The sequence below is a fragment of the Oncorhynchus masou genome, chromosome 14 (genome assembly GCF_036934945.1).
Source record: "Oncorhynchus masou masou isolate Uvic2021 chromosome 14, UVic_Omas_1.1, whole genome shotgun sequence".
NCBI classification, from domain to species: Eukaryota; Metazoa; Chordata; class Actinopteri; order Salmoniformes; family Salmonidae; genus Oncorhynchus; species Oncorhynchus masou.
This window is the reverse complement of record NC_088225.1, coordinates 23,036,717-23,059,472: the sequence shown is the minus strand read 5'-3', so window position 1 is coordinate 23,059,472 and position 22,756 is coordinate 23,036,717. Positions and strand designations below refer to the sequence as shown.

Here is a 22,756-nt window from a genome sequence, read left to right as displayed (position 1 = left end):
AGCTGGAGACTCACATATCCCTCACTAGCTTTAAGCACCAGCTGTCAGAGCAGCTCACAGATCCCTGTACATAGCCCATCTACCTACCTCATCCCCATACTGTATCTATCTTGCTCTTTTGCACCCCAGGATCTCTACTTGCACATTCATCTTCTGCACATCTACCATTCCAGTGTTTAATTGCTATATTGTAATTACTTTGCCACCATGGACTATTTATTGCCTTAACTCATTTGCACTCACTGTATATATACTTGTTTTTTGTTCTACTGTATTATTGATGTTTTGTTTATTCCATGTATAACTGTTGTGTGTCGAATTGCTATGCTTTATCTTGGCCAGGTCGCAGTTGCAAATGAGAACTTGTTCTCAACTAGCCTACCTGGTTAAATAAAGGTGAAATAAAAAAAGAGGATCTGAACTCAGCTTGTTCTACAACCTTCCGACAGCTGCCTGACAATCTATGGATTATGCTTAATGTGCAGACATATTCAATGTATGAATGCAATTATTGTAAACCATTGTCAAAACTGATCCTATGCTGATCCTTTTGACTTAACTTAAATTAACAATACAATTTACAAAGCCAATAAACAGCTAGTGTACAAACAAATAACCATACAAAAAAAAGATAAAGGTTTGTTTACAATTTAGGCCAATGACGAAATGTCGAATGCGCCGGAAAAGAAATCCCATTTGTTAGGGTCGTCGCGTCACTGGTAGTCATAAACCGTACCTATTTCTAGAATTTATCTTATTAAAATCTCATTTTAAACGTAACCTTAACCACACTGCTCACCTTGAATTGAGATCCAAATGCTCGTTTATGCTTTTACAATACCGCTATCTAGCTAGTGGTAACCTAATTTGAATGAAGGATCAACTTCTTACTGTAGCTAGCAACTCATTTCGAACCGATTTTTTTGAGAAGAAGAATCGGTCGGTGTTTTGTTTAAATATCGAGGAGCTGATTAGCACAGGTGTGAACTTGTACATGTGATAAGTTCCAGGATTACTCGCTTGATTGGCAAACAAAGACCATCTTGCAAGTTAGCGTGCTTGACACTGATAGTATAGTACCAGCCAACGCCCGGTAGTAACCGTCGCTGTCTTGCTGTTAGGCTTTTTCGTCTCGCACCGTGCTCATATTGAAAATATTCATTATACAGTTAAAACAAGAGAAGGTATACGAGGACTGACTAAGGCTACTGCTGTCAAATGAACTGTGTCGGACGTCCCCATAAGTGACATAGGGAAGTGTGGGTAAGTGCATCATCTAACTAGCATTACACTTGTTGCCGGTATCTGTCAAATTTCAAGGGCAATTAACGTTATAAAGTTCCGTTCCCACTGTGGTGTATAGATTTGACTTTTTTTTTACTGTAGGTATTCTGTTTGTTAGCAATGAATGCACAATCATGACCCTATTGACAATTTGATTGTGCCAGTCAATGATGGACCGCCTTAGCTGAGAGTCTGAAATTAAACGAATGTATGATGCACTCTCCTGCAGTAAGTGGAGTGGATGTCTGAGCCTCGGGTCACTGTGGGGCAAGATGAGGCAGGGGCCGGGAGAGGGGAGAAAGAAGCTAAATCGGCACCACTGAAACAGCCCTCCAATGAAGCCTCCAGGCCTGGACAGCTGGGGTTAGTACCTCTGACCCTCACAAGTCTTCATGCTTTCAGAACAGTTCCATAATACTTAGTTGTGCACTAATGAGCACTGCTGGCTTGGTTTCGATGCACCCGCCATAGTAGCTGGAACCGTGCTGGAAAAGACAATGTGACAATGTGTCAGCGCCTGTACAGTTTGGGTTGACACGGATGTGTAAGAAGGGTATATCACACTTATTTTTCACAGGCTGCCCCCAGGCTCTCAGCTCCCTTCTACTGAACCAAGCCCCTCCCCGTCTGCTGAAGGAAGCGGCTTGCTGTCGTTGCCGTGGGAGATGGTGGCTCGCATCGCCTCACACCTCCCGGCACAGTGTGTCATCACGGTCCTGCCACAGGTGTGTGTCAGTGGACAGCATCATACCTTTCCTGGATGCCGATCTGTTTTTGCTTGATAACAGATCTATTTCCCTTGATGACAGAGTTGGCTAATGCCATAAAAGACTGGAAATCATGCTAGGTTAGGGACATTTGAAACAATAAATGTTTGAGGGCGGTACTGGGCTGTCATGACCTGGTTACACATCCATCATAGCTACTGGAAAGGATCTTGAGAAAATAAAATTTCCAAGCCAGCTAATACTATTCAGGCCAGTCCTACAGTGTGAATCCGGTCCATGTCTCTCCCTCTACAGGTGTGTCACGCCCTGGGAAATGTGGGTAAGGACAGCACGGCGTGGCAGTTGCGGGCACGCAGGCTAACTGGTCCCAGAGCTTCCTTCCCCGTGGGGCCACGAGATGGCTTCGACTGGCCCTCGGCCTGCCTGGAGATGGAGGAGCTGATCGCTTGCTGGACGGGCCAGGGGGAGAGGGCTGCCAGGGAAGCCGAGCAGGCAGAGAGGGAGAGAGAGGTGGAGAGGGCCCAGGAGAGGGAAAGGGATAGAGCGGCCCTGGCAGAGGAAGGGATTGGAGAGTGGGAGGAGGTGGAAGAGGGCAGACCCCAAGTGGATGAAGGGGTGGATGAAGTGGGTTTTCAAGTGGAGGGCGTGATGGCGGTAGCGTGGGATAGGGAGGAGTTGATGGAGGGAGAGATGCCGCAAGATAGGGAAGGAGATCTACCGATGGGAGTTGGGGAGAAGAGGCAGGAGGTTGCAGCCGAGGCCATGATGATGATGGAGGAGGAGCGAGATGATGAACAAGGTGTCCTGGAGGCCATCGAGGTGGAGGAGAGAGTGGGAGTTTTGGCGGATAGAGACGGTCAAGATTACATAGCGGGCCCGAGATTGGGAAGCGAGGGGGAGAGAAACAGGTCCAGCCGCGCTCCCAGTCCTCCCCCAGCCCTGGAGCGCCTCTCCCTCCCCTCGGGGCACATCGCTGAGGTCAACTCGGTCCTCTTGGTAGGGGGTGACGGGGCGTTGTGTGCCTCAGGCTCCCGTGACAGGAACGTGAACCTGTGGGACCTACGGGAAGGGGGCTCCACGGGCAGGCTGCTCCATACACTGGGGGGCCAGGGCCTCTTCAGCACCCACAAAGGCTGGGTGTGGTGCCTGGCGGCCAGGGGACCCCTGCTGGCCTCGGGCTCCTTCGACAGCACAGTGAGGCTATGGGACCTGGGGGCCCAAGGAGCTGAGAGGGGCCTAATCAGGGCCCGGGCTGCCGTGCTCTGCCTGGCCCTCCCCCAGAAGGATGTGCTGCTGGCCGGCACCTACGACAAGAAGGTCAGCGTCTACGACACAAGAGGTGAGTGATTCATAAGATGGGTACTTGCAGTCTCTGTTCTATTAAATTAGATTATATATAGTCGATAAAAGTGAACACAAACAATACTAATGGTTATCGTTCAGAAAGACTTACTGAGGGGTAATTGGACTAAGGACCTTTACCTGTTCTAGAAATTTATATTTCTATGTGTTATCCTTTGGTTGGCCAAATGAACTGCCCATTCAGAATATATCATCTGATTAGAGCAAATCCAGAAACTATCAATGGGTTTATGGAATTTGACAGACTAACATTGTCAGATGTCGCTGGATGATGAGGTCATGATCTGTCTGCACTGCAGTGGCGGAGCCTCTGGTAAAGAGCCTGCGTCTCCATAGCAACGCGGTGCTGTGCCTGGTAGCAGACGAGCAGTACATCCTTTCTGGGAGTAAAGACCGCACTGTGGTCATCTACGACCGAAGAGCAGGGAAAACCCTACAGAAACTACAGGTAAAAACACACAGTATAAGAATAGTATTATATTTAGGGTTGCAAAGGGAGGGTATATTACTGGAGACTTTCAAAGTATTTTTGGGTACTTCAAGTCATCACAGGTATGTGTAGATACAGATATAAAAATGAATACTGTTGTTTATTTATAATAATATACATACAGTACCAGTCAAAGGTTTGAATACACCTATTCATTCCATGGTTTTTCTTTATTTTTACTATTTTCTACATTGTAAACTAATAGAAGACCTCAACTATGAAATAACACATGGAATCATGTTGTAACCAAAAAAGTGTAAAACAAATCAAAATTTATTTTAAATTTGAGATTCTTCAAAGTAGCCACCATTTGCCTTGATGACAGCTTTGCACACTCTTGGCATTCTCTCAACCAGCTTCAGCTGGAATGCTTTTCCAACAGTCTTGAAGGAGTTCCCACATGCTGGGCACTTGATGGCTGCTTTTCCTTCACTCTGCGGTCCAACTTATGTCAAACCATCTCAATTGGGTTGAGATCGGGTGATTGGAGGCCAGGTCATCTGATGCAGCACTCCATCACTCTCCTTCTTTGTCAAATAGCCCTTACACAGCCTGGAGGTGTGTTGGGTCGTTGTCCTGTTGAAAAACAAATGATAGTCCCACTAAGCGCAAACCAGATGGGATGGCGTATAGCTGCCGAATGCCATTGTAGCCATGTTGTTTAAAAGTTCTTATGGATCAAATCCCTTTAGCGGGATCGATTTGACAACATCCGGTGACATGGCAGAGCGCCAAATTATAATACTATAAATATTAAACCTTCATGAAATAACACATGCAATATGCCAAATTAAAGATACACTTGTTGTTAATCCAACCAACGTGTCAGATTTCAAAAAGGCTTTACCGCGAAAGCAAACCATGCTATTATCTGAGGACAGCACCCCATCAAACAAAGACAGACCATCATAATTCAACCCGGCAGGAGTGACACGAAACTCAGAAATAAAGATATAATTCATGCCTTACCTTTGACGAGCCTCTTCTGTTGGCACTCCAATATGTCCCATAAACATCACAAATGGTCCTTTTTTGTTTGATTTAATTCCGTCGTTATATATCCAAAATGTAAATTTATTTGGCGCGTTTGATCCAGAAAAACACCAGTTCCAAGTTGCGCAACATGAGTACAAAATATCTCGTAAGTTAACTTTGTCCAAACATTTCAAACAACTTCCCTAATAACTTTAAGTATTTTTTTTTAACGTAAATAATCGATCAAATTTAAGACAGGATAAACTGTGTTCAATACTGGAGGAAAACAAAGTGGAGCGAGCTTTTCAGGTCACGCGCCTCTATCAAACAGTACACTTCACTTGACCCTCCTTCTGAACAGGGCTACTTCATTTCTCAAAGGAAAAACATCAACCAATTTCTAGACTGTTGACATCTAGTGGAAGCATTTAGAACTGCAAGCAACTGCCTTAGAATTCTAGATTCCTATTGAAAACCCATTGAAAAGAGTGACCTAAAACAAAAACAAATTCCTGGATGGTTATTCCTCTGGGTTTCACCTGCCAAATAAGTTCTGTTATAGACATCCCAGACATCATTCAAACAGTTTTAGAATCTTCAGTGTTTTCTATCCAAATCTACTAATAATATGCATATCCTAGCTTCTGGGCCTGAGTAGCAGGCAGTTTACTTTGGGCATGCTTTTCAGCCAGACGTGAAAATACCGCCCCCTAGCCCTAAGAAGTTTTGTGTTCCTTGAATTCTAAATAAATTAGTGTCACCAGCAAAGCACCATCACACCACCACCTCCATGCTTCACGATGGGAACCACACATGCAGAGATCATCCGTTCACCTACTCTGCGTCTCACAAAGACACGGCGGTTAGACTCATAAGACCAAAGGACAGATTTCCACTAGTCTAATGTCCATTGCTCGTGTTTCTTGGCCCAAGCAATGCTCTTCTTATTGGTATCCTTTAGTAGTGTTTCTTTGCAGCAATTTGACCATGAAGGCCTGATTCACACAGTCTCTTATGAACAGATGCTGTTAAGATGTGTCTTACTTGAACTCTGAAGAATTATTTGGGCTGCAATCTGAGGTGCCGTTAACACTAAGGAATTTATCCTCTGCAGCAGAGTTAACTCTGGGTCTTCCTTTCCTGTGGCGGTCCTCATGAGAGCCAGTTTCATCATAGTGCTTGATGGTTTTTGTGACTGCACTTGAAGAAACTTTACAAGTTCTTGAAATGGTCTGTATTGACTGACCTTCATGTCTTTAAAGAAATTATGTACTGTAATTTCTCTTTGGTTATTTGAGCTGTTCTTGCCATAATATGGACTTGATCTTTTACCAAATAGGGCTATCTTCTGTATACCACCTCTACCTTGTTACAACACTACTGATTGGCTCATTAAGAAGGAAAGAAATTCCACAAATTAACTTTGAACAAGGCACACCTGTTAATTGAAATGCATTCCAGGTGACTTCATGAAGCTGTTTGAGAGAATGCCATGAGTGTGTAAAGCTGTCATCAAGGCAAAGGGTGGCTACTTTGAAGAATCTCAAATACATTTGGATTTTTTTAACACTTGTTTTGGTTACTACATGATTCCATATGTATTTCATAGTTATGATGTATTCACTATTCTACAATGTAGAAAATATTAAAAATAAAGAAAAACCTGTGACTGAGTAGGTGTCCAAGCTTATTTGTTTGTTTTTAATCCCATCCTTCAGCTACCCTCAACCCCTCCCATCTATATCTGAAGACCATCCAGTTTGATTTCTATTTGCCATATTTTTTTAACTGTGCTGTTTCACAAAAGTTCTGAACCTCTATATACATTTTACAGATACATATGATTTGACATTAGCTATCTTGTTGTTTTTAGTCCCACCCTTCAGCTCCAATCAATCCCCTCCCATCTATCTCTTAACTCTGTCCATATAGTTTTCAACTGTGCTGTGATGTTTCACAAAAGTTCTGAACCTTTCTGTTATCATAGTTTCTACAGATTTTTTTTTTTACTAAAAGTATTATATTATTGATCGATTGACTATAACTCCTCAAACCACTCAGCAGTGCTATTTGCAGAGTTTGCTCCAGGTAAACTTTTTCAGCCATTCCTGAACCTGCGACCAAAAAACAAGCTACATGTGGACAGTACCAAAACAAGTGATCTAATGATTCTGTCTCTTCACAGCAACATCTACAGAGCTGGAATGGTTGAATCCCCCATATATATAACGTTCTATGGGTTGCAAGAAGTTTGTATAATAATTAAAACGTTCTACATTTTGAATCCGGTGTCGTTTTGCATATCAGTTCATAAACCATGTGCCATGGTTTCGGTACATCGCAAATCTCTGTCACAGCTGTCATGTTTTTGGTCCTTAAATTAAACTGGTTTACTTTTATTTATTAAAATTTTCTTTAACTCATTTTGGTCTTTAATGCAGGGCCGACAGACAAGTTCCTTAATTTCTCACCCTTCCGCTTGTGCTGTTTTGTCTTATTTGGTTCAACAATGACAGGAGTTGGCACAAACAGATCCAGGACCAGGCTATATGGTTTGTCTTCTCTGTTCCCAGCTGGGCTCCTACCTGCTGTCAATGTGCTACAGTGACAGAGAGGTGTGGGCGGGGGACAACCGGGGCATGCTCCATGCCTTCTCTATGCAGGCCGGTTTCTTCAAGCCCCTCTCCCAGTTCGACGTGGGACACACCTCACTGGTCACCGGCATCCACAGGTCCCCTGGGAGCCTCTACACCTGCTCCGCTGACCGCACCATCAAGGTACGTCCTGTTAGCCTGGTTAAACCCGTCTGAATGCTGTGAAACAATGGTGGGCATGGCATTCTTTCTGGTTTATGCCAGGCATTCACTACACGATTTTTGCCATGAATTTGCCACGTTTTTGCTGTCCCAGATGAATTTTCATGATCGGGGTGAAATTGTATTAATTTGGACTAGGATCAGTACGTCTGGACTCATGTAGTTTGTTTGAGCGGGTCAAGGACTCACCGATGATTGCTGTTCCATTCTCCAGACCCCTGTCGGAGGTCCCGATCATTTTTTGACGTCAGAAATGTTGATTGTGTATCTTGTAGTATGAGCAGTGCTACAACGCGATTGGGCGAGGACGGCTGCCAATAGCCAGAGCATTCAGTATGTGAGACCGAAAGCGACATGGACCGTGGTGATGGTGATGTTTTACATGGCTCGGTGACCCGGGTGGGTGGAGTTTGATTATTTTCGACCATTCCATTGGTCCTTAAGTGAAATCTCCACCCACCCAGGCCCATACAAAACAAATTCCAGCAATATTATATCTGCGTCCTACCATGACAGAAACCAAAAAGAGAATTTCATATTATCATTATTTCATATTAAGTCCATATTCTGGGCCTCAGTCAGTGTTTTTAACAAATGTTTCTGCACATAATAATGTGCACACTTGTAAAGCAGCTCACTGTTTGCGCGTCAGCATTTTCTTCCTACGACAACCGAGAAACGCAGGGTTGGATCAGCTAGGGAATCATTGAGTAATGTGAGCACCCACACCCTGGAGCCCACTAGAATAGAATGTCTTTATTGTCCATCTAAGGATGGTTCTTTCTCTTTGGCGTCACCGTACAGTAATTATTTGAACATGTGTAGTAATATCTATTCAGCTCTATTGTAATGGTATTCTGTTTGGGGGTTTTAAATACATGGATAGGCTACTTTATTGTCCTCAAAGAGGAAAATAATTTTCACTGCCCATTCGGTCACAAACAACATTAAACCATTATCAAAGAGCATGTGCATTGATGACATGAATGAACACATCCATGTTTCTTCATTCCCTGTTCCTATCTTCTCAACCATTCATCTTCCAGGTGCACCTCCCCTGTGCCCCTCCAAGGACGCTGTGCACACTACACCACCAAGCAGGCGTCAATGGGGTGAGTCTCTCGCATCACATTTTTCCTTTTGAGATTCTGATGGCTGATAGCCTCTCTCCTTAGCCTCCTACCTTGATCTGATTGAAGAAAGATCTGTTTTACTCTCGCTCTGTCTCTGTTCCTCTCTCCTCTCTCTCGCTCTCTCTATAGTTGAGTGTCGAAGCAGGAGTGCTGGCGATCGCGTCAGGAGAAATGTGTGTGGAGGTGTGGAGGGCCAGGAGGTGAGGGGGGCCACACCCACCCTAATCTACTTATGTTCCTGAAGTGATGCAAGATGACTGACGTATAATGGTCTGTCATTTAAATGATATACTTTCTCATACTGTATGCTGTGAGAATGTTGACGTGAAGGACCAGTGCTCTTAGCTTTACCCAAAAACTATATACAAGCCAAACATATTTAGTGTGTCTGTGTGATTCCCATGTATTTTATCAAAGAAAATAAGAAAAGAACACACAAAGGCTTCCTTAACTAATGTAAAGAAATGTAATAGAAAGGGCCTAAGGTAATAGCACTTCATGGTGTCATTCTGTCTGTGTCCCTGTGTTGACCCAGCACTCGTTCAAACCATTTCACATAAACTGGATTTGGGAGTTAATTTGAGGCACAGCACTACTGAAGGGTTTTAAACACTTGTACATGATTTGATTTTTCAATGGCCTGATTTTAGCTTGTTAATTAAAATGACATTCCACCAGCAGCATTCCAGACAGTTGGTCTCTAGAAAATAGATTAAGTATTTTTCTCTTTGACAATTGAAACAGATTCGGAAACACAATGGAAAGAATCAGTCAAGCCGTTCTGACACACTGATTGTAAAGTATTTTGGTCTACCTGTCATAATGTGTGTAGTGGCGTTCTTATACTCAGTACCACAGCACTTGTTTGTCAATTACACTGTTTTGAGTTCTTCCTCTTTGTCATTCTCTCTTAGGGTAACTACTTTACCAACTCTTAACGTTTTTATTTAATTCTGCACTGTTGAGGAAAGCGCTGTACCGTTACACACGTGACAAAATAAACTTTGATTTGAATCTGTAGCGTCCCAGCATCAACCTCGCTCAAGTGGCTCATTTGAGTGCAAAACCCAATAGTACTGCATTGTTCACTAATTATTTGTTACAAGTTTTTTAAAATGTATTACACACACTGATAGTCTGAGGCAAGTGTCTGTCCTTCGCAACAATCAATCTCCATGCCAACTCCTTATCTGCGACCCTTCTTCACCTTCTGCAAGAGTCATCTGACTGCATAAAAATACCCAAATGATTCAGATTTTGTAAATATGCTTTTGTGAATATGCGATGTGTGATTTCTTTTGTTATGAATAAAATGTTTACACTCAATCAATTCATTGTTTACCAGTGTACACTGTGGTTCTGTAATGTCAAGAAGATATAAACAGTTTGCTCTCCTTTGTTTTTGAGACATTCTGGACTGCAAGCCACATGCTGAAGTTACAGCATGACCAATACTGTACCAACCAGTCAGTTTTTGCTTTAGCCAACACGTCTGGCATGATGAAGTACGACATGTTGAAGTAGCCTGGCATCAAAACGTTTCACTGTTGTTGATGATGAAGCACTGTTGAATGCAGCACCAGAGAGCAGTGTCCTGGGGCAGCCTTTCTACAGCAGGACACAGGTCTTCTTGTCTTTGAAGGGGTTGGAGGAGGCAGAGATGCCGGTGAGGAGGGGGTCACTGCGACTGTGCTCCTGACAGTACTGCACCAGCTGGGCAGCTGCTGTGGAGATCTGGGAGGAAGAAGTAAGGAACAGCCAGAGCTTAAAGCTTGTCTCAAAGCTGAGGTTATTGTACATTCAGAAGAAAGGTGATGCCCAATATACACAGTTATTGATGTGTCCTAAGACGAGTGTGCGGGTAAGTTCACATTTTCCTTGATCCGTTCTGTAGCAGACTGCTCTGCACTGCTCCCACAATTTCTTATTTTTGATTCATCAAATGAAAGTATTGGATCAACAAAATTGTCATTCTCCAAATTAATTGGAAATTCTACTTCCAACTAATTCATTACACACAGGCTACTTTAGTGTACTCTCACCTTGATCCTCTCCATGCTTGCCTCCACACGTAGTTGTTCCACAGTCCTCCGTGCCTGCATCACACTGTTACTGCTGCACACCCTCCCTGACATCCCCTCCTCCAGAGAGACTCTACCACTTTTAGTCCCAGACAGAAAGCTGAAACTCCCTCTTTCCACTCCAAAGTGATAGAAAATAAATGTATGGAATTGCAATCAATTGAGAGTTGAAAATGTTAAACCTGCCGAACACACAGAAACCTGTTCCACCTCCAAATATGGATTTAGATTTGAAATAATAATGGAAAAGTTACTGTTATACTCTAACACTAGGCTATGTGAGCCTACGTCGAGGTCCCAATTTCTGTCAGAGTGGCATCTGGCCTCCCTTTTTAACCTCTGGTCTCCCCCTCTGCTCTTTGTGGTTACTGTGGAGGCCACTTCAAAGCTGCTGTGATGTGTGTCAGGTTTAAAGGTTACATACACAGTCCTGGAAATGTCACATCAACATCACACACTGATGATAAAAGAGACTGTGTGAGAGTGAGATTAATGTTGACACACATAATGATAAGCATAGGAAGGATGCATACAGAACACAATCTTTCACCAGAATGCGTTGCTACGTTTGAACCTTTGCACTTTCCGTAGTTGTTTCGTGTGCTGCATGGGGAATGTCAGAGATCTAGACCTGTGGTGTGTTGCTAATGTTTTGGCTGTCTTTATTTACATTTATACAATGATACCTTTTTTAGTTTCAGCATTCTCTAATTCAAACGTTATGTTGCTTCATTTGTCAGTGCGTGTAATTGTTTTTAAGCCAATAGAGAATGGATAGCTAGCTAGTTGCAAGCAAGGCAGCCAGCAGGCATTGGAGTGCTAGTTGCTAACTAACGTCTGCTATACTTGCTATACTTTGATCTCGGTGTCATGAAATGTGCTGAATGAGGACGTTAGAATGCTGTCTCTATAAGTTGCTACTAAGCACAATACAAGGCAGGATCCTAATATTTTTGCTTGCCACCAGCTATACAGTAGAATCAGAATCGTTCAGGGAGTTGACAGTTGATTTAGCTAGCTACTGACGAGTTGACTGTTGATTCAAGGAGTTGATAATGGTGCTGACACTTTGCAAACCTTTTCAACATGAACTACAGGATTCCAGCGGTCAGATCATTTTGCTTGTAGTTTTAGTGGCTTTCAACCTAGAATGGCTATCTCAGCAGACACTTAGGTAAAATGAATGTTCAGCACTCTTTATGCAACCGTTGCATACCTTTTTGATTTGTTTCCTTGTGTTTGACAGACGGCATGGCGGAACAACACGCCCCCTTCGTGGCCATGGATGCGGTGCTGATGCCCAGCACGGCCCTCCCAGACGACATGCCCCGTATCAAGGGCTATGACTTCAACCAGGGAGTGGACCACCATGCACTGCTCCAGTCCTTCCTCACCACAGGCTTCCAGGCTAGCAGTGTGGCCCATGCCATACAGGAGATCAACAGGATGGTGAGACTCACTGGAGGCCATCTAGCCTGGAATCCTGATATGCTCCGTAAAACTATGGTAAAACGGAGCATAAAAGGTTGTATTCCAGGCTAGATGATATCATCCATGTCTAGAGCTTTAGGGAGTTTAGATGCCTGGTCCCAGATCTGTTTGTTGTCTTGACAACTCACAATGACTATAGGAGTTGACAACACAGCACAGGTCTGGGAGCAGGCTAGTGTTGTCATTGGGTCAGAGGATGTCCCGCTCTGTGTAGGAGTTGTTCTACTAGGTACAGATCTAGAATCAGCTGACGTAAGATCAGTGTACAGGGGGGAACTAGGGATCCTACTTCAAACATCCCAGGACATATAAGGGGATAAGATGCCTAGTAATTGGGGATGTGGAGAGTTATGTTAGCATTGTTGCCATTTATGTAGACATATGGCATTCCTTGTCTGATTCTAGGCCTTGCTTTTTGAGGGATTGCGAGAGGAATAAGAAGAGGGAGAAATGTTTAAAGCCCTTTATTAGAGAGCTTTTATCATACTGTATGTGATCTATATTTCTCTCTTTCTATCATCTATTTATAACCACAGATTGAGAAGCGTCTGGAGCCGCTGGACGACGAAGAGGAAGGATGCGACTCCTCCCTTTCCCATTCAGGCTGTACCATCTTCCTGGGGTACACCTCCAACCTCATCAGCTCTGGAGTGAGGGAGTCCATCCGCTACCTGGCACAGCACAAAATGGTACAGTCCTATACAGCATCCCACCCTCGTGTCAAATTCCAGTCCTTCAGCACTCAGTGTTTGCTGGCTGTCATTCCTCACTTGCACTTGATCAATTAAGGTGTTTGATTAGTTGGAGCTGCCCCCACCTGGTTATCGAGGTCTTAATTGGACACCTATGGAAAATAAAAAACTAGCAGAGACTGCAGCCCTCCAGGAATTAAGTTTGACACCCCTGCAACATAAACACTCCAAGATGCCAGTGCATATAGGTGATCGTATACACTAGTAAAATGCTACATGTGTTTGTGGGCCTTCCCAACAGGTGGACGTGATAGTGACTACAGCGGGGGGAGTCGAGGAGGATTTCATCAAGTGTCTGGCCCCCACTTACCTGGGGGAGTTCAGCCTGTCTGGCAAGGAGCTGAGACAGAGAGGCATCAACAGGTAGAGCACTATCACCTCTACTATGGATCACAGATCATAATACAATTGAGCAATAAGGCACGAGGGGTTGTGGTATATGGCCAATATACCACGGCTAAGGGCTGTTCTTATGAGTGATGCAACGCGGAGAGCCTAGATACAGCGCTTAGCCGTGGTATATTGGCCATATTTAAACATTTATTTTTTTATAATAGTAATAATTTCACCTTTATTTAACCAGGTAGGCCAGTTGAGAACAAGTTTTCATTTACATCTAAGACCTGGCCAAGATAAAGCAAAGCAGTGCGACAAAAACAATACAGTTACACATGGGATAAACAAACGTACAGTCAATAACACAATAGAAAAATCTATGTACAGTGTGTGCAAATGTAGTAAATAGGCCAGAGACTAAATAATTAAAATTTAGCATTAACACTGGAGTGATAGATGTGCAGAAGATGATGTGCAAGTAGAGATACTGGGGTGCAAAAGAGCAAAAAATATATAAATTGCAATATGGGGATGTGCTATTTACAGATGGGCTGTGTACAGTGATCGGTAAGCTGCTCTGACAGCTGATGCTCTACGTTAGAGAGGGAGATATAAGTCCAGCTTCAGTGATTTTTGCAGTTCGTTCCAGTCATTGGCAGCAGAGAACTGGAAGGAAAGGCGGCCAAAGCAGGTGTTGGCTTTGGGGATGACCAGTGAAATATACCTGCTGGAGCGCGTGCTATGGGTGGGTATTCATATGGTGAGCTGAGAGAAGGCTGGGCTTTACCTAGCAAAGACTTATAGATGACCTGGAGCCAGTGGGTTTGGCGACGAATATGTAGTGAGGGCCAGCCAACGAGAGCATACAGGTTGCAGTGGTGGGTAGTATATGGGGTTTTGGTGACAAAACGGGTGGCACTGTGATAGACTGCATCCAATTTGCTGTGTGTTGGAGGCTATTTTGTAAATTACATCGCCAAAGTCAAGGATTGGTAGGATAGTCAGTTTTACGAGGGTATGTTTGGCAGCATGAGTGAATGAGGCTTTGTTGCGAAATAGGAAGCTGATTCTAGATTTAATTTTGGATTGGAGATGCTTAATGTGAGTCTGGAAGGAGAGTTTACAGTCTAACCAGACACCTAGAATATGTGGACAACTACAAATACCTAAGTCAGAACCGTCCAGCTTAGTGATGCTAGTCGGGCGGGTGGGTGCAGGCAGCAATCGGTTGAAGAGCATGTATTTAGTTTTACTAACATTTGGAGGCCACGTAAGGACAGTTGTTGTATGGCACTGAAGCTCGTTTGCAGGTTTGTTAAGTGTCCAAAGAAGGGCCAGAAGTATACAGAATGGTGTCATCTGCGTAGAGGTGGATCAGAGAATCACCAGCAGCGAGAGCGACATCATTGATATAAAGATAAAAGAGTCGGCCCGAGAATTGAACACTGGCACCCCCATAGAGACTGCCAGAGATCCGGACCACAGGCCCTCCGATTAGACACACTGAATTCTATCTGAGAAGTAGTTGGTGAAGCAGGCGAGGCAGTCATTTGAGAAGCCAAGGCTATTGAGTCTGCCGATAAGAATGCGGTGATTGACAGAGTCGAAAGCCTTGGCCAGGTCGATGAAGACGGCTGCACAGTACTGTCTTTTATTGATGGCTGTTATATCGTTTAGGACCTTGATCGTGGTTGAGGTGCTTCCATGACCAGCTCGGAAACCAGATTGCATAGTGGAGAAGGTATGGTGGGATTCAAATGGTCGGTGATCTGTTTGTTAACTTTGCTTTTGAAGATTTTAGAAAGGCAGGGCAGGATGGATAAAGGTCTATAACAGTTTGGGTCTAGAGTGTCTCCCCCTTTGAATAGGGGGATGACCGTGGCAGTTTTCCAATCTTTGGGGATCTCAGACTTTACGAAAGAGGTTGAACAGGCTAGTTATAGGGGTTGCAACAATTTCGGCGGATAATTTTAGAGAGGTTCCAGCTTGTCTAGCCCAGCTGATTTGTAGGGATCCAGATTTGTCAGCTCTTTCAGAACATCAGCTATTTGGGTGAAGGAGAAGTGGGGTGGGGGGCTTGGGCAAGTTGCTGTGGGGGATACAGAGCTGTTGGCTAGCAAGGTGGAAAGCATGGCCTGCTGTAGAAAAATGCTTATTGGAATGATCGAGTATCGTAGATGTATCGATGGTCACAGTGTTTCCTAGCCTCAGTGCAGTGGGCAGCTGGGAGGAGGTGCTCTTATTCTCCATGGACTTTAGTGTCCCAAAACCTTTTGGGGTTAGTGCTGCAGGATGCAAATTTCAGTTAGGAAAGCTAAGGCTAGCTTTTTCAAGCTGAATGTGTATATTGGTTCCTGACTTCCCTGAAAAGTTACATATCGCTGGGGCTATTCGATGCTAATGCAGTACGCCACAGGATGTTTTTGTGCTGGTCAAGCGCAGTCAAGTCTGGGGTGAACCAAGGGCTATATCTGTTCTTCGTTCTACATTTTTTGAGTGGGGCATGCTTATTTAAGATGGTGAGGAAAGCACTTTTAAATAGCGACCAGGCATCCTCTACTGACCGGATGAGGTCAATATCCTTCCAGGATACCTGGGCCAGGTCGATTAGAAAGGCCTGCTCGCTGAAGTGTTTTACGGAGTTTTTGACAGTGATGAGGGGTGGTCGTTTGACCACGGACCCATTACGGACGCAGGCAATGAGACCGTGATCGCTGAGATCCTGGTTGAAGACAGCAGAGGTGTGTTTAGAGGGCAAGTTGGTCAGGATGATATCTATGAGGGTGCCCATGGTTACGGATTTAGGGTTATACCTGGTAGGTTCCTTGATAATTTGTGTGAGATTGAGGGCATCTAGCTTAGATTGTAGGACGGCCGGGGTGTTAAGCATATCCCAGTTTAGGTCACCTAACAGTATGAACTCTGGGGGGCAATCAATTCACATATGGTGTCCAGGGCACAGCTGGGGGCTGAGGGGGGGTCTATAACAAGCGGGAACGATGAGACTTATCGTAGAAGCTCTAATTCTTTGGGCACAGACCTGGACAGTATGACAGAACTCTTCAGGATATCTCTACAGTAGATTGCAACTCCTCCCCGCAGTTCTATCTTGTCGAAAAATGTTTTAGTTGGGGATGGAAATTTCAGAAATTTTGGCGGGCTTTCTAAGCCAGGGTTCAGGCACTGCTAGGACATCAGGGTTGGCGGAGTGTGCTAAAGCAGTGAATAAAATAAACTTAGGGAGGAGGCTTCTGATGTTAACATGCATGAAACCATGGCTTTTACGGTTACAGAAGTCAACAAATGAGAGCGCCTGGGGAGTAGGTGTGATTCTGGGGGCTACAGGGCCTGGGTTAACCTCTACATCACCAGAGGAAGGGAGGAGTAGGATAAGGGTATGGCCGAAGGCTATAAGAACTGGTCGTCTAGTGCGTTTGGAATAGAGAATAAAAGGAGCAGATTTTAGGGCATGTTAAAATAGATTCATGGCATAATGTACAGAGAAGGGCATGGTAGGATGTGAGTACAGTGGAGGTAAACCTAGGCATTGAGAGGTTGTGTCTCTGGTGGCACCTGTTAAGCCAGGTGAGGTCTCCGCATGTAGGGGGGTGGGACAAAAGAGCTATCTAAGGCATGTTGGGCGGGGCTGGGGCCTCTACAGTTAAAAAAGACAATCATAACTAACCGAAATGGCAGTAGAAAAGGTTTATTGACATTAGGGAGAGGCATGTGTATCTGAGTGATCATAGGGTCCAATGAGCAGCAACAGGTGAGTCAGGGAGCCATTCGGTAGTCGCTACTACACTTGGTTGGCTGGAGACACGGCAATTCAGAAAGCTAGCAGATGTGTCTTCAGCAGCATCGCAACGGAAAAGCCTGTTGAAACCACCTCGGACGATTACGTCTGCAGACCAGTTGTTGGATCAAGCAGGGCTCCGTGTCGGCAATAAAGGGGCCAGGCCAATTGGCAAAGTAAGTATTGTAGCCCAATAATTAGCTGCTAGACCTCTTCGGTGCTTGCTTCGGGACAGAGGCGTTAGCCAGTAGGAGCCACTCGGTTGCAGCTAGCTAGCTCCGATCATCCGGTGTAATGATCCAGACCTTGCGGCAGGAATCCAGTGATCTGGTAGAGAAAAAGTCTATGTTCTGGGTTGATATCGCGCTGTGCAGACTGGCAGGTATTGACCGAGCTGAAGCTGGCTGGTGTCTGAGTTAACGGTGAAGAGGGCACAAACCACCCAGTTGTTATTATTGTAGGTGCTGTCTAGTACACTAAATTGTCACTAATCTTTTCTCTTTCTCCTCTCTCCGCTGTCGCTCTCTTTCTAGGATAGGTAACCTCCTGGTACCTAATGATAACTACTGTAAGTTTGAGGACTGGCTGATGCCCATTCTGGACCAGATGGTGCAGGAGCAGAAAGATGAAGTGAGCTAATTTAACCCTTCATACAGGAAATGTCATCTTCTGTGTCTGGGTTGTATTCATTGGGGTAAAATGTATCTCAAAAGATTATCATCTTGGTGTTGCTGGTATTGTCACATTCATTTGACCTTTGACCTCTTAATAACCCTTTAGGGCACCCACTGGACCCCGTCCAAGATGATCCACCGTCTGGGCAAAGAGATCAACAACCCAGAGTCTGTCTACTACTGGGCCTATAAGGTGAGGACTGGAGGGGCTCACTGTTCTCATCAGCCTGTCCTTGATATAGAACAGGTGATATCAGTGGAATGAATTGAAACCAGTGCTCTTTGCCCTCTCTCTCCATTTGTGAAGTATCTTTATCATTCCCCTCTCTAAACTCACCAGTATAATGTACAGTAGGGGGCTCAAGCCCCTCATTGGCCTCATCTTACACTATCACAATGACCTCTACAAGGTTAACGGATCATAATATTATTGTTCATATTTGTTGCTGTATCAGTTGTTTGTGGGTACTGTCTAATACACTAAATTGTCATGCACATTTTCTCTCTGCCTCCCTCCCTGTAGCCGTCATTGAGTTACAATAGGCTGTGTTCATATAATCAATAGATTTTCAACCTCTGTTGCAGAATGACATCCCAGTGTTCAGCCCTGCTCTGACAGATGGATCCATTGGGGACATGATCTATTTCCACTCATATAAAAACCCTGGGCTGGTGCTGGATATAGTAGATGGTAAGAGAGAGAGGAGATGTGAAGACTGGGATTCTGTCTGTGTACACTCCAATTTTTGTAATCCATGGCGATTTACCGAAGCAATTAGGAATAAATGCCTTGCTCAAGGGCACATTGACCGATTTCTCACCTTGTCGTGTCAGGGATTGAAATCTTTCGGTTACTGGCCCAAAGCTCAAAAGGCTAGGCTAGCTGCTGCCAGTTCTTTCCTTTGATGTGAGACCACACACTTGCCTTGCTTTACATGGTAACTACAGTTGAAGTCGGAAGTTTACATACACTTAGGTTGGAGTCATTAAAACTAATTTTTCAACCACTCCACAAATTTCTTGTTAACAAACTATAGATTTGGCAAGTCTGTGTCATGCACAAAGTAGATGTCCTAAGTACTTTTACCAACAATCGTTTACAGACCGATTTATTTCACTTATAATTCACTGTATCACAATTCCTGTGGGTCAGAAGTTTACATACACTAAGTTGACTGCGCCTTTAAACAGCTTGGAAAATTCCAGAAAATGATGTCATGGCTTTAGAAGCTTCTGATAGGCTAATTGACATCATTTGAGTCAATTGGAGGTGTACCTGTGAATATATTTCAAGACCTACCTTCAAACTCAGTGCCTCTTTGCTTGACATCATGGGAAAATCAAAATAAATCAGCCAAGACCTCAGAGAAAAAAATTGTCGACCTCCACAAGTCTGGTTAGTCCTTAGGAGCAATTTCCAAACCCCTGAAGGAAGCACGTTCATCTGTACAAACAATAGTATGCAAGTTTAAACACCATGGGACCAGGCCGCCGTCATACCGCTCTGTCTCCTGGAGATGAACGTACTTTGGTGCAAAAAGTGCAAATCAATCCCAGAACTACAGCAAAGGACCTTGTGAAGATGCTGGAGGAAACAGGTACAAAGTATCTATATCCACAGTAAAACCAGTCCTATAGCGACATATCCTGAAAGACCGCTCAGCAAGGAAGAAGCCACTACTCCTAAACCACCATACAAAAAAGCCAGACTATGGTTTGCAACTGCACAAGGGGACAAAGATTGTACTTTTTGGAGAAATGTCCTCTGGTCTGATGAAACAAAAATAGAACTGTTTGGCCGTAATGACCATCATTATGTTTGGAGGAAAAAGGGGGAGGCTTGCAAGCCGAAGAATACCATCCCAACTGTGAAGCACGGGGTGGCAGCATCATGTTGTGGGGGTGCTTTGCAACAGGAGGGACTGGTGCACTTCACTAAATAGATGGCATCATGAGCATGGACAATTGTGGCTATATTGAGGCAACATCTCAAAGACATCAGTCAGGAAGTTAAAGCTTGGTCGCAAATGGTTCTTCCAAATGGACAATTAAGCCCTAGCATACTTCCGAAGTTGTGGCAAATGGCTTAAGGACAACAAAGTAAAGTTATTGGAGTGGCCATCACAAAGCCTTGACCTCAATCCTATAGAAATTTTTTGGCCAGAACTGAAAAAGCGTGTGCGAGCAAGGAGGCCTACAATCTTGACTCAGTTACACCAGCGCTCTCAGGAGGAATGGGCCAAAATTCACCCAACTTATTGGAAGTTGGGAAGGCTACCTGAAATGTTTGACCCAAGTTAAACAATTTAAAGACACTCAATTAGTATTTGGTAGCATTGCATGTGAACTTCTGACCCATTGCGAATTTGATTAAATTAAATAAAAGCTGAAATGAATCATTCTCTCCACTAACATTCTGACATTTCACATTCTTAAAATAGTGGTGATCCTAACTGACCTAAGACAGGGAATTTTTACTTGGATTAAATGTCAGGAATTGTGAAACTGAGTTTAAATCTATGTAAACTTCAGACTTCTACTGTACATATCTCATCCACCACAAACTTGCCACTTGGTGACATTCATTCCAGATATCTATGCACTCAATAGTATGTGTCACTGTTTTGGTGCTTGGTTTTGTAGTTGAAGGGTGGTGTGCTTGGTTTTGTAGTTGAAGGGTGGTGTGCTTGGTTTTGTAGTTGAAGGGTGGTGTGCTTGGTTTTGTAGTTGAAGGGTGGTGTGCTTGGTTTTGTAGTTGAAGGGTGGTGTGCTTGGTTTTGTAGTTGAAGGGTGGTGTGCTTGGTTTTGTAGTTGAAGGGTGGTGTGCTTGGTTTTGTAGTTGAAGGGTGGTGTGTAATGTATTGTGCTGATAACAGTCTGTGTTGTAGATATCCGCAGGTTGAACAGCAGGGCAGTGTTTGCCAAACGGACAGGGATGATTATTCTGGGTGGGGGCCTGGTCAAACACCATATAGCCAATGCCAATCTGATGGTAAGTAACTATCAAATGTTCTCTATGATCATATTCCTTCATTATAATGTTGGTGTAAATTATGAACTGTTCAATTCACCTTTTTTCCTATCATTTTGTTCTGTCGCAAGTCACCAGTTAGAAAGTTGACGTGCTTAGCAGTGTTGGGGTAGTAAATTACATGTAGTAATGTAAGTACATTTTGCAGTTGCTTTCTGGTAGTTGAACTACATTAAAAGCTTGGTAGTGTTTCCAGTAGTTAATGACTTTTCTGCCATGTAGTGGTGTAGCGAACTACTGTTCTTGCAATTTGTAATCCAGAACATTTCAGATTGAGATATTATAGTTTTATCATGTAGTAGTTTGGATGTAATGAACTACTTTTTCAAAGTAGTTGGTAGCTTGGTAAACTATATTTTCAGAGTAGCTTCCCCAACACAGGTGCTTCGCAACCTTAACTAACCAACCAGGTCAAAGCATTTAATTTGAATGTAATCCCCTCCTCAGAGGAATGGAGCGGACTATGCAGTGTTTGTGAACACTGGGCAGGAGTTTGATGGTTCAGACTCAGGGGCCAGGCCTGATGAGGCCGTGTCTTGGGGGAAGATCCGCATGGATGCCAAGCCAGTCAAGGTAACTCACTCACCAGCTATCTTATCCCCAGTCTGAAGGTTAATGGATGGAATAGAAAATAATCTAACTTTATTGGCCACCCGAAGATGGAAATGTGCTTTTGGCCTCACCTTATGCTAATATAGATGAAGTGAAAGTGTAACTCGGGGTCAAGCAGGAGACCAGCGCCCCCAGAACTCTTGATAGATGCATTAGATCGGCCAAAGATAAAACACAAACTCACGTTGAACCTTTTCCAATGGCTCTTTCCATTCCCATCTCCAGACATTTCTCTTAGAGATCTGTATGTTTCGGATTCTGTTTCCTTTCTGTGTTTTGTTTCTCTCTCCAGGTGTACGCTGATGCTTCCATAGTCTTCCCACTGCTGGTAGCTGAGACGTTTGCCCACCATGCTGACAAGCTGATTCCTGACAAGACAGAATAACCAAACTTCCCACTCCACACTGAAAGGAATAATCCACAAAAAACACTTTGTTTCATTAGTCAACTGTTGATACAGCCCCAAAATGTTTTGCATGTCAGCAATCAAGTTAAGATATAGAACTTTCAAAAGGTTGATTCACTTGCCACATCATGATAATGCATCATATGACAGTGATCTGTCTCTGTGTCTATTTTTAGACATGATGTTCTGTTTACGGACTTCTCCCTCCATGATTTCAGAAATAAGTATTTGCTACGGGGTACATGTAGCGTAAGTGTTTTTGTTGTTGAATGATGTGAATTGCCATGTACCAATGAGTTGTGTATGCGTGCATACTGGCACGTTTGAGAATGACATTGCTGAGTGAGACATTACTATATGGTAAACTTATAAGATATGTTATTTTTTTAAGTTAGTGAGAGGGTCTCTTTAGGGGAGCATGCACTGTTATTCAAAGAAACGCTTACTGAGGTGAAATGTATTTATTTATTACCTAGTATCTACTCATGTATATCTGAGTAAATTAATATAAACAACCTCAGAATGTTTCCATTATTACAGAATAAAACATTTGATGTTGTCTTACTACCTCTTGTTTTCTTCTCCCAAAAGCGTTCGGCAATGCTGTAGTACTTGAAATGACCATAAGGGTCTCCCCTGCCTCACCCACTTTGGGCACGCACATATACAATAGTCCTTGACCGCAACTCTTCCAGCTACAGTGCATATCATCTCTGACAGTGATCTGGAGGCATTAGCTACCATTGTGTACATGGATGTACTTGCCAATCAGTCAGAATGTTTATACTT

The 22,756-nt window shown here is 43.8% G+C and overlaps 3 protein-coding genes across 4 annotated transcripts; 2 read left to right on the top strand and 1 right to left on the bottom strand.

Annotated features, from left to right (window-relative positions):
• The first annotated feature begins 691 nt into the window (after nucleotides 1-691).
• fbxw9 (F-box and WD repeat domain containing 9) lies at nucleotides 692-10,127 on the top strand. Its single transcript, XM_064986915.1, has 8 exons — nucleotides 692-1,263; nucleotides 1,514-1,647; nucleotides 1,862-2,009; nucleotides 2,307-3,351; nucleotides 3,674-3,822; nucleotides 7,413-7,616; nucleotides 8,702-8,767; nucleotides 8,918-10,127. Exons 2-8 carry the CDS (start codon nucleotides 1,526-1,528, stop codon nucleotides 8,990-8,992), a joined length of 1,809 nt encoding a protein of 602 aa, XP_064842987.1. The 5' UTR covers nucleotides 692-1,263; nucleotides 1,514-1,525; the 3' UTR covers nucleotides 8,993-10,127.
• A 191-nt stretch (nucleotides 10,128-10,318) lies between these two features.
• On the bottom strand, nucleotides 10,319-11,050 carry LOC135554554 (guanine nucleotide-binding protein G(I)/G(S)/G(O) subunit gamma-12-like). Its single transcript, XM_064986916.1, has 2 exons — nucleotides 10,831-11,050; nucleotides 10,319-10,522 (listed from the first exon to the last, which is right to left on the bottom strand). Exons 1-2 carry the CDS (start codon nucleotides 10,921-10,923, stop codon nucleotides 10,397-10,399), a joined length of 219 nt encoding a protein of 72 aa, XP_064842988.1. The 5' UTR covers nucleotides 10,924-11,050; the 3' UTR covers nucleotides 10,319-10,396.
• A 375-nt stretch (nucleotides 11,051-11,425) lies between these two features.
• On the top strand, nucleotides 11,426-22,531 carry dhps (deoxyhypusine synthase). 2 transcript variants are annotated; one of them, XM_064986913.1, is made up of 10 exons: nucleotides 11,426-11,505; nucleotides 12,116-12,318; nucleotides 12,897-13,049; nucleotides 13,354-13,475; nucleotides 17,778-17,874; nucleotides 18,025-18,111; nucleotides 18,504-18,609; nucleotides 20,807-20,910; nucleotides 21,397-21,522; nucleotides 21,854-22,531. In XM_064986913.1, exons 2-10 carry the CDS (start codon nucleotides 12,121-12,123, stop codon nucleotides 21,944-21,946), a joined length of 1,086 nt encoding a protein of 361 aa, XP_064842985.1. In that variant the 5' UTR covers nucleotides 11,426-11,505; nucleotides 12,116-12,120; the 3' UTR covers nucleotides 21,947-22,531. The 2 variants fall into 2 exon arrangements, with proteins under 2 accessions (XP_064842985.1, XP_064842986.1); XM_064986914.1 differs by having other exon boundaries at nucleotides 11,479-11,502.
• Nucleotides 22,532-22,756: the final 225 nt, after the last annotated feature.